Source organism: Sinocyclocheilus grahami, unplaced genomic scaffold, assembly GCF_001515645.1.
Source record: "Sinocyclocheilus grahami isolate Dianchi unplaced genomic scaffold, SAMN03320097.WGS_v1.1 scaffold138.1, whole genome shotgun sequence".
In the NCBI taxonomy this organism is placed as follows: domain Eukaryota; kingdom Metazoa; phylum Chordata; class Actinopteri; order Cypriniformes; family Cyprinidae; genus Sinocyclocheilus; species Sinocyclocheilus grahami.
The window spans coordinates 368,353-379,310 of NW_015505317.1; the positions used below are offsets into that span (position 1 = coordinate 368,353).

Consider the following 10,958-nt stretch of genomic DNA (forward strand, 5'->3'; position numbering starts at 1 on the left):
GACCAAATTCAGATAAACAAAAGCATATATATATACAGCTTTGCACACACAATATGGGAGCTGTCCATGATGATCCTGTTATAGTCTGTTATAGATACATTAGACAAAGCATGATTAACCTTAACCAATATGAAATACCAAATGGTAATAATGATAATATCAATAAACTTCAATTATGGGACACTTTTAGGGCTTTATAAGGAATTAATTACATTAATAATTAAATTTGCACCATTTTTGTGTACTGTTGCACTGCTGTGTAAGATGATGTTCAGGAGTTGATGTATCCACTGTTTGGCAGATATTATACATGTTTAAGCTGACACTTGACAATTTACCTTAGGCAGCTCCTCAATCTGGTTGGCGTCAAGGTAGAGCTCTTCTAGCGTGCGCTCGAAGCTGAAGATCTCCTTAGGGACCTGCTGCAAGCTACAGTGGGAATAATCCAGCACTGAGATGACCTCCTCCTCGCCCCGGAAACATCGACAGGGCACCAGGCGGCCGATGATCTTCCTCTTAGTAGTCATCTCCAGACACTGCACTGTGGGAAGAGAAAAGTATATTCTAGTTTATGACAGAAAAACACATTCTCACAAGCAAATAGCTGATTCACTAAATCACACACATATTCACACAAAATAACTTTCTACATAATTGAAGCTGGTATAGTTTAAATGCTAAGCATTGTACAAAAAAATTGCAGAGTACCACTGTGTCTCTATAATTGGTACGAAAAAGGAAATTGTCTGGAGCTTTGTGTTTTATTCGAGCTGAGGTTGAGCTTTTATTATCCATGAACCTTACGATAGGCTATCATTATCTTCATTTATTACATGGATCTCTGGACTACTTGCTTCTCACCGGTCAGACGAACAGTCAAATATTTTTGTGTAATGACTGCTAAACTCTATATTTGACAAGTGGACACAAAAATGGACCAGTGTTGCTTTAATGTCACGTGAAGTCAAGTCACCTTTATTTATATAGTGCTTTATACAATACAGATTGTGTCAAAGCAGCTTTAAAGTGTAAAACAGGAAAATGGTGTGTCAATAATGCAAGAGGACAATAGTAAACAGTCAATTTTTCAGTTAAAGGCAGTTCATCATTGATCCAGTGTCAGCGTCCAGCTCAGTTCAGTTCTCTTCCAATAGTGTCTGTGCAGTCAAGTCGACAATATTGCCAGAAATTAAGTGTCCCCAACTAAGCAAGCCAAAGGCGACAGTGGCAAGGAACCATCCATGACAGAAATAGGGAAAAAAACCTTGGGAGAAACCAGCTCAGTCGGGGGGCCAGTTATCCTCTGGCCAGACGAAACCAGCATGGTGTGGTTTAATTCCAGGCTGCAACACAAGTCAGATTGTTCAGAGGACTTGTCTGGTTAGTCATTGCTAAGGATGTGACTCCTTTCATGACTCTTTTATCACTCCATGATCCCTTTCTTTTCCTGTCAACATAAATTGATATAGCTAATTTTGCATTTCAAATTGTAAAACTTGCCTCTGAGGTAATCATTTTTCATTTTAAAGTGATCATAGACCTTTCGATATATAGTTAGAAGTTCCCTTTCAGTCGGTCACTCTCGACGTCACGTCGGAGGACCGACGAAATTGGGATCTCGCTTAGAGGGACCAATCTACTTCGAGTGTAAACTAAACGAGCCAATGCACATTGGCATGCGATTATTGCATCCAGCTGCTGCTGATCACAGCGTGAGTATAAGTAGGCAGCAGGTGCAGCGCATATTCAGTTTTTCGCTTCGGAGCCGAGCGATCACATCGTTCTGCTCCTGACTACTCTACTGAGAGAAAAGACTGAACGAGTTCAGCGCGCTCTTGGAGAGCTCTTTGTGTTGGTGGACGGTGCTTCAGCGGTGGTGGTTTCCCGTGTCGAGTGGGTTGCACACATCAGGCTGCACTACCCCCTGTTTGTGTTGCAGACAGAGCATGTGAGCGGGGAGCGGAGTTGCAATATTTCCTTAAGAGCGCAGAGCGCCTTTCTGAAGATTCCGCTCCGCTCACTCAAAACGCTCAGTGCCGCTCGCTCAACCCAGAATGCCGTTTGGTGATTTGCTTGTTCGAGATCGAGAATAGTAGAGCAGTTATGGAGTTCAGATATTGTTTCAACGAAGTTGCAAGCCTTATACATAAATGTAAAGTAAAAAATCTAAGTTAAGAATGAGCAGGGAGAAGAAACTGAGAGGGAGTGCGGGGAGAGTTAGTAAAGATTCATATTGGAATCTGAAGTGGCACATTGCCAGAAAGCACGAGGATGTGCTAAGCAAACATGGTGCTGCAAAAGGTGAGCTAGTTATATACCATAATAAAGGAATAAACAGGTAGGCTAAGGTTATATTCGGTTGTACGGAGCCCCGATCATGACATGCAGACAAGCACGGCCAACGAATTTAGAATAGGCTAGTTCTCTTTTATGCTAGGACTACATTATGGCCACGAATTAAGTATTTGTTCTCTTGTTTAGGCTTAGCTGCCACGAATTAATTAGTTTGTTGAAGGAGGGAACGGAGACGTCACGTCCCATCGCCACAGCTCCTGTACCACCGCTGAGCGGCCGGGTCACCGGCTCGGCTCCTCAGCGAAAACCTGAATATGCGCTGCACCTGCTGCCTACTTATACTCACGCTGTGATCAGCAGCAGCTGGATGCAATAATCGCATGCCAATGTGCATTGGCTCATTTAGTTTACACTCGAAGTAGATTGGTCCCTCTAAGCGAGATCCCAATTTCGTCGGTCCTCCGACGTGACGTCTCCGTTCCCTCCTTCAGGGAACGAGGGTTACATACGTAACCGAGACGTTCAGGAGTCTCCAGTTAAAGCATGAATAGACAAACATTGCTTGAAGAACAAAAAAAAGGTAACAGACAGAAAATTCTGAATAAAAACAGGGGAAAAAACATGTTATTTGCATTGTAGTTATGTTAGATAACTAGTTCATTGAAAAGTAGTAGCAAATAATAATAAATAAAAATAAATAAATACATTTAAATAACACTCATTTAAAATAATAGTCAAATAATTAAAAACAACAACAATAATAATAATATTTAATATTGTAACATGTATGTGTTGCTGCTAGGCATTATGTTTTTTATGTCGTAATGTACTATATTTCTCAAGGTAATCGACAAGTAAGCTATAAATATCATATAAATTCAAATCAATATTTCAAGCTCATGTTTTCTTTATTAGTTTGGCAATATTAGTGTAAGGAGCAGGATAGTCAACAGTCAGCCAGTCACTGTCGCAATATAATCGTTTTCAGGCAAGCTGGTACAAAACCAATTTGCTTTTCACTTACATATTGATTGACTAAATTGCATTTTATTGTCCCAAATATTGCAATCACAGCACACTAGGCAAAACAGATTTTATTTTCATAAAAGCCAAATTGGATAAATCATAATATACTTTTACAGGCCTTTTCCCTTTAATTTAGAGCAAAGAAAAAAAAAACAGGCCAAACTCAAACCTGAATCCCAGTGAGCACAAACAACACCTCATCTGCACCACATCTATAACATTTAAGACAGTATCTGCAGACCACAGTCACAGATTTCTGATTCACAAATTTCTCATCAATCTGACTCCGGTAAATGAATATCAACATCATATCTTAACTGAAATCATCCTGCTGGACAGAGTGCTGTAATTATATAAGGCAAAAAAAAACAGATACCTCATAAAATGAACCACATCCTCTTCATTTGAACCATGAGCTGAGCATCATAAGGTGACTGATAACTTAACATCTGCCCTATAAGACAAAGACAATCTGACATAAAGGCTCGATGCTGTACTTCAGAGGTGTTAGTGCGCAGTAACCTGTGTCATAAATCAAAGCAGTTTATCTGATTTAGTTTATCATGAAAGCTCATTTAACACCCATGAGAGAAACCCGTCGGGGAATTAATCGCAAATATCAGTCAGCGAAAAAGGAAGCAGTATAACACAAAATTGTTTATATCAATCAACTGTGACGAGATATGTCTCTACTGCCTCTGTCCTGACAAGAAGCCAAAGAGAAGGAAGAGACATGATGGGCATCGTAATGTTTTTCAGGGATGGAAACGTGCTGCTAAAACAATGTTTGAGAGGACATTAGGGAATAATGTCTGAAATGGAAGACAAGCTGTGCTAATGCAGAGTGCTTTTGTCTCTTGCAAATGCAAATGTATCACTGATAATTAAAACAACCTCCACTCAACAAAGAAAAGCAGCAGCTCTGGATGAACGACTTCACAGAGGATTCTGGAGATTAAAATTTCAGGAAGAGTTAGTGTAAGAGAGTGGAAATTTTAGGCTGCTATTGCTTGAACACTGCAATCAAATGTTATACTATTATATATACGCCTAAATTGTACATTTCTGTAGTTGAACTGCATATACAACGTCCATCTATTTGGATTACACATTTTGTACATAAACAAAATAATAAACTTAATATGATGCATATTTGTCAGTCATACATAAATAAAAGAGATAAGAAACAGGTAAGATTTATGTAATTGTACTAATAAACTGTATGTGTTTTAAATACACAAAAACCCGATTTATCATCAATACATTTAGTTTGTTTCAGTCAATGTCATATATTTTAACTAAATGAATGTTGCTTGTTCCACAGCTAGCCATATTTAACCATGTCCATACTTTTTAACTAAATTGAATTGTTTTCACATTAAACTGATTTATGCTGATTCTAAGCACTTTGAATAAGTGTATTTTTAAAATATGATTTTATGATTTAAATCAAATCAAATAGATGCAAATAGTTAATAATAACCTATGCCATGATTTTTGAGTACAGAAATGTTGTCTTTTCATTTATAATTTTTGTAAGACTTAAAAATATGCATCAAATTAAGTTTATTAGTTTAAGTTAAAATTACAATCTAAACAAATGGAAATGTATATGCAATTCAAATACATAAATCTCAAATTTAGGCCTAAATATTATTTGGTAACTCTTTACAGTAAGGTTCCATTTATTAACATTAGTTAACGTGAACTAACAATGGAAAACTTTAAGGCAGTTATTAATCTTAATGTTAATTTCAACATTTACTAATACGTTATTAAAATCAAAAGCTATCTGTTAATATTATTTAATGGACCTGAGCTAACATGAACTAAGAATGAACTGAACATCATTAATAGATTATTGAAAGATTAATAAATACTCTAACAAATGTGTTGCTTGTTAGTTAATGATAGTTAATGCATTAAAGTTAAATAATGAGACCTTAATGTAAACCGTTACCTAAGCTTATGAAGTTCCTCATGTGGGAAATACAAACTTTCTTCTATAAGAATGCATGAACGTGTCACTTCCTCTTACTGATGACATCCTCTTGAGAGGTGCTGCATAGTAACTAAACCAATAAGCAAGAATGATCCAAGAAGAAGGAAGAGTTACAGGACAGGTGACACTACAAACGGATGAATCAGATGAAAATAGACTAAATGTCTGGAGGGAGGCATATTAATTATTTCACAAGACCACTCCAAAAACATGCAATATTAGTTAAGACTGCTGTATCTGCTTTATCTGGTCTCCTTACAGGCTTAAGATCTAACATCCTTCCATCTGAATGACCGCTTCATGCAGAGAACTGTCAGCCACCATCTGAAAGGAAAAACAACAACGTTTCTGTAGGTATCGTGAGATAGCTAAACAATGGCTTCGAGATAACAGGTTTTCTTTTAGGAGATGTGCTTGGGGAGAGAGATGATCGATACTGATAAGATAAAGTCATGTTAACCCACAAGAAAATAAAAATGTCTCAGATAAGATAGAAGATTTTTCTCATCTGATTCACTTGTACATGAACTCTAACTATTTGTATGGCTCCTATGGGTCCTTCTTAAGTGTCCTCATTTTGGATCCTGGGAACAGATAATGCCAACCCAGCAAATAGTACAACGTTTTTAAATAAAAAATAATAATGTAACCAAAATACAAACCCAATTCCAAAAAAGTTGGAACACTGTACAAATTGTGAGTTTTAAAAACATTGTGAAAATACCTATCTGGTATGTTTTCTTTAAGTAGCCAAAAAAAAAAAGTAACTATCACGTTTGTTAACGAAATAGTTGAAAACAAATCTAGACCAATCTGCAACTTTTAGGAGACATTTTATTCAGGTGTTAAAATACCGTAATCTGCACATTGGAATAAGATGTTTAAAAAACATCATAAAAATACCAAAATACAACCATGCCAAATCTCCTATGGTACGTTCTGTTTGTGTAAAAATATCAGTAAAATAACAGTTTAGAATAACATTAAAGATACAGTGTCGAGGCTTCTGTTGAATATTTACTTCAGAGAAATTATTGTGTCTTCGTAAAAGTCTGTTAGCATCACAACGGTTAGCTAACTATAGAGGCTAACTATAAAGGCCTATTCACACCAAGAATGATAACTATAAAGATATAGTTCTAAAAATAGTTCTCGATATTAAAGAATAGCAGAATCTACACCACAGCTGTAACGATAAAGGCACAGAGAAACAATATAATTGGAATCACTTTTAGAACGATTTTTTCCAGCTGATGAAACATTAACAGCCAATCAGAATCAACCCTGCTATAAGGCGCTCGAAAGTTTAAAGCGGCAGAGGAGCGTACGCTTGGAATAAACAGACAATATACAACTGCAATTCTGCATTGAGAACACTTGGTATACAGCAACCTACAGAGGGGTCCAACATAATTCAAAACCTCAGCGAATCTTGTAAAAAAAGATGTATCACAGTTTCCACAAAATATTAAGCAGCACAACTGGTTTCAACATTGATAATAATAAGAAATGTTTCTAAAGCACAAACTCAGAATGATTTCTGAAGGATCATGTGACACTGAAGACTGGAGTAATGGCTGCCAAAAATTCAGCTTTGTCCTCAAAGGAAGAAATTGCATTTTAAGAAACACATTTCACAAAAACCCACCAATTTACTATCTCAACAAATTAGAATACTTCATAAGACCAATAAAAAAAAAAACATTTTTAGTGAATTGTTGGCCTTCTGGATAGTATGTTAATTTACTGTACATGTACTCAATACTTGGTTGGGCCTCCTTTTGCATGAATTACTGCACTGGTACCATGGTCATTGAACCAGCTTTTGGTGCTTTTGGCAGTGTGGGCAGGTGCCAAGTCCTGCTGGAAAATGAAATCAGCATCTCCATAAAGCTTGTCAGCAGAAGGAAGCATGAAGTGCTCTAAAATTTCCTGGTAGAGGGCTGCGTTGACTGTGGACTTCAGAAAACACAGTATTCTAATTTGTTGAGATAGTGAATTGGTGGGTTTTTGTGAAATGTGAGCCAAAATCATCACAATTAAAAGAACCAAAGACTTAAACTACTTCAGTCTGTGTGCATTGAATTTATTTAATACACGAGTTTCACAATTTGAGTTGAATTACTGAAATAAATGAACTTTTCCACGACATTCTAATTTATTGAGATGCACCTGTATGTAGATGTTTAAAAAACATCATAAAAATACCAAAATACAACCATGCCAAATCTCCTATGGTACGTTCTGTTTGTGTAAAAATATCAGTAAAATAACAGTTTAGAATAACATTAAAGATACAGTGTCGAGGCTTCTGTTGAATATTTACTTCAGAGAAATTATTGTGTCTTCGTAAAAGTCTGTTAGCATCACAACGGTTAGCTAACTATAGAGGCTAACTATAAAGGCCTATTCACACCAAGAATGATAACTATAAAGATATAGTTCTAAAAATAGTTCTCGATATTAAAGAATAGCAGAATCTACACCACAGCTGTAACGATAAAGGCACAGAGAAACAATATAATTGGAATCACTTTTAGAACGATTTTTTCCAGCTGATGAAACATTAACAGCCAATCAGAATCAACCCTGCTATAAGGCGCTCGAAAGTTTAAAGCGGCAGAGGAGCGTACGCTTGGAATAAACAGACAATATACAACTGCAATTCTGCATTGAGAACACTTGGTATACAGCAACCTACAGAGGGGTCCAACATAATTCAATTAAGCAGCACAACTGGTTTCAACATTGATAATAATAAGAAATGTTTCTAAAGCACAAACTCAGAATGATTTCTGAAGGATCATGTGACACTGAAGACTGGAGTACGAGGACGCATTGTGATCGGATCTTAGTGTAATGTAAACGCAATCCAGCCATCATATCTGCATTCGCAGGTTGACGTCACACAAAACCCCACCCCCTCTCTCCTGAACTGTAAGAAAACTTATTTAAATATTGCACGGGAAAGAGAGATCCGATCAGTTATCCAGAAGTCACTTGATGTTGTCAAGTGTAAACATACCGTGTCCTGATTGACTGATGATCCGATCTACTAGATCAGATCACGGTGATCGCATGTTAATGCCAAATGTAAATTCAGCCTTATTTACATTATGTGATGTTTTTTTTAAGTTGTGTACATTTTGGGACTGATGTATGAAAGAGACTTGATCCCCATATCCCATATCACTATATGGAATGCAAAAACTTTGAAGCTCAATATCTCGAAACTGCTCAGAATGCAGATAGAACCTTATAATTCCAAGGTGACGATTTGTTCTTCCTGCCTGAGCTAAAATATTTCAACACAAAAATGTATAATTTGCTAATTTGAATAACTGGCTGGTCAAAGCAAACCCCTTCATTATGCATGGACTTGCAGATGTAAAATACATATGCATAAGTTTTCGGCAACATGATAAACTTAATTTCATTTATATTCATTATTCAAGTGTGCAAAAAGTACAACTCGCTGATCAGTCACAACAAATTGTTTGTGTACCGATTGCAGTTTCAGGAATACTGTGCTTTACCAGAGCACTACATAATATTAAAAATACAAGAATATTTGAGGATTTAAAAAAAAAAAGTCTTGTATAGATGTATGTGAAAACTTGATATTTTATGCTATCTGTTTATTTGAACGTTCCTCTGACTACAGTTAGTTTAGAATTTTTCATTAAGTGACTTTGACGCACCTTCCTCTTATTATTGGGATTATTATTCCTCAGGAGGATATGTTTGGTTGATTGCTACATTAGACAAATTAATTACTGTAATCATCCACTGTTTCATGTGTTTGCCAGTTTGCTGTGGGTACACACATGCCACAATTCGGGTAATGAGAGCACCCTCAACTCTGGTTCAGGGGAGACATGGAGAGCAGGATCTGTTATTTGAGCGAATATTATTGTCTTTTATTGGGGTGATCATACTGTACGTGCCTTTTTTCCCTGACATGTCCAAGCCAAGATTTTTAAATTGCCTGAAATGTCTGGGTTTTGGCTTTGTTTTCCTATTGTTTTCATACTTGCTAAAAGTAATGATGAAAAGTAGTCTGACCAATAGTGTGCAGGCATTGTAAATAATCGACTAGTTGTGACGTGTGATAAGGTGGTATCTACAGAGAACAGTCAAAGCAATACAAATACACATAAAAATAAAGTAATTTAAGGCAATTTAGAAATCCTGGCCAGGACATGTACAGGAAAAAGAGGATGTACATTATGTTCACCCTATCTTTTATTTTCTAAAATGAAAAGTAAATCATGTTAAACTCTAAAGGAATGCAGAGCAGCATTAGGGCAACCCTCTGACTTCAAAGACAGTAATAATAATAATAATAAATCAACATCAAGGTTTTAGTTTACAGTGTGAATGCAGAGATGACAAAGTGGAGGGCAATCTTATGTCCTGATCTCAACAGCATCTCAAGTGTCTTCTTGCTTTTATAAAACAGCTATCACATAAAAAAATATTGAGGACAAAAAATTTCATTCAAATATTATTTTATCACCTGCTATTCTTACACTAGAAATGGTCTCTGACATAACAGCATGTTGCTATGCAACACAAAATAACGATCCGCCATGTGAGCCGCACAGCAATCCAGCCGTATTATATTCCACAATTCAAACAGCTTTGACCTGTTTACCAAATCGCTGTACTGACCAATCAGCATTCACAACCAGAACTATCCATTTAATGACTTCAAATCCAACAGAGAGCAACATTTGTATCCAATAGGAAATCCAGCAGCAGAGTACATACACAAGCAAAGTCTTGAGCGATTACACCGAGTAGCCAGATCTGCCCAGGGTGCTATGGAAACTGCATGACGCAAGAGCTGCTTCTGCAAAGGAGAGAGGACACATTCACAAGTTCCCAGCTCCGCTCTAGCAAAATGGCTTAATTTCTGTCTTTCAATCGGCTCACATAAAGACATCTCCAATAATTCACTGCCATTCCCGTGGAGGATAGCTCTAATGACTTTGTTGAAGCCAGGCTGCATACAAGATCTACAGAGAGCGAAGGTGCCACAAGATGAAATGCTATCAGTGTAGCTCCTCAGTCGGTGATTGAGGTTACATTTACCCTGCTAAACAGACTTTAACATCTCTTCTGTTTTATAAAGGTTATTCATTTGACTGAAGCAAGGCGTAAAGGCACTCTTAAAGGGAATAAAAGCAGAGCATTGTATATGGACATTAAAAATGCATGTATATCTAACAACAGCATTCTCAGGGCCACATGCAGCCAGTCTGACACATATTATTCATAATAGCTGAAAACTCTTTCCTAGGAAACCATCTCTAGAAGCTGAAATATATTTCTTTACAATACTTTCACACATTCTTCTCACAGTCAGTAATGTGATCCACATATAAAGGTCAAAGTTATTATAACTTTCAATGACTTTCAAACTTTCAAAAAAAAATCTATATATATATATATATATATATATATATACAGTGGGGCAAAAAAGTATTTAGTCAGCCACCAATTGTGCAAGTTCTCCCACTTAAAAAGTTAAAAAGGGCCTGTAATTTTCATCATAGGTATACCTCAACTATGAGAGACAAAATTAGAAAAAAAAATCCAGAAAATCACATTGTAGGATTTTTAAAGAATT

At 36.5% G+C, this 10,958-nt stretch overlaps 1 protein-coding gene across 1 annotated transcript in view; it reads right to left on the reverse strand.

The window, feature by feature from the left end:
• Positions 1 to 10,958, reverse strand: part of LOC107591191 (leucine-rich repeat-containing protein 7-like) — a 79,820-nt gene that overhangs the window by 32,796 nt on the left and 36,066 nt on the right. The window contains exon 3 of the mRNA XM_016280273.1: positions 339 to 541. Within this exon, the coding sequence (XP_016135759.1) occupies positions 339 to 541 (203 nt within the window). The remainder of the gene's footprint in view (positions 1 to 338; positions 542 to 10,958) is intronic.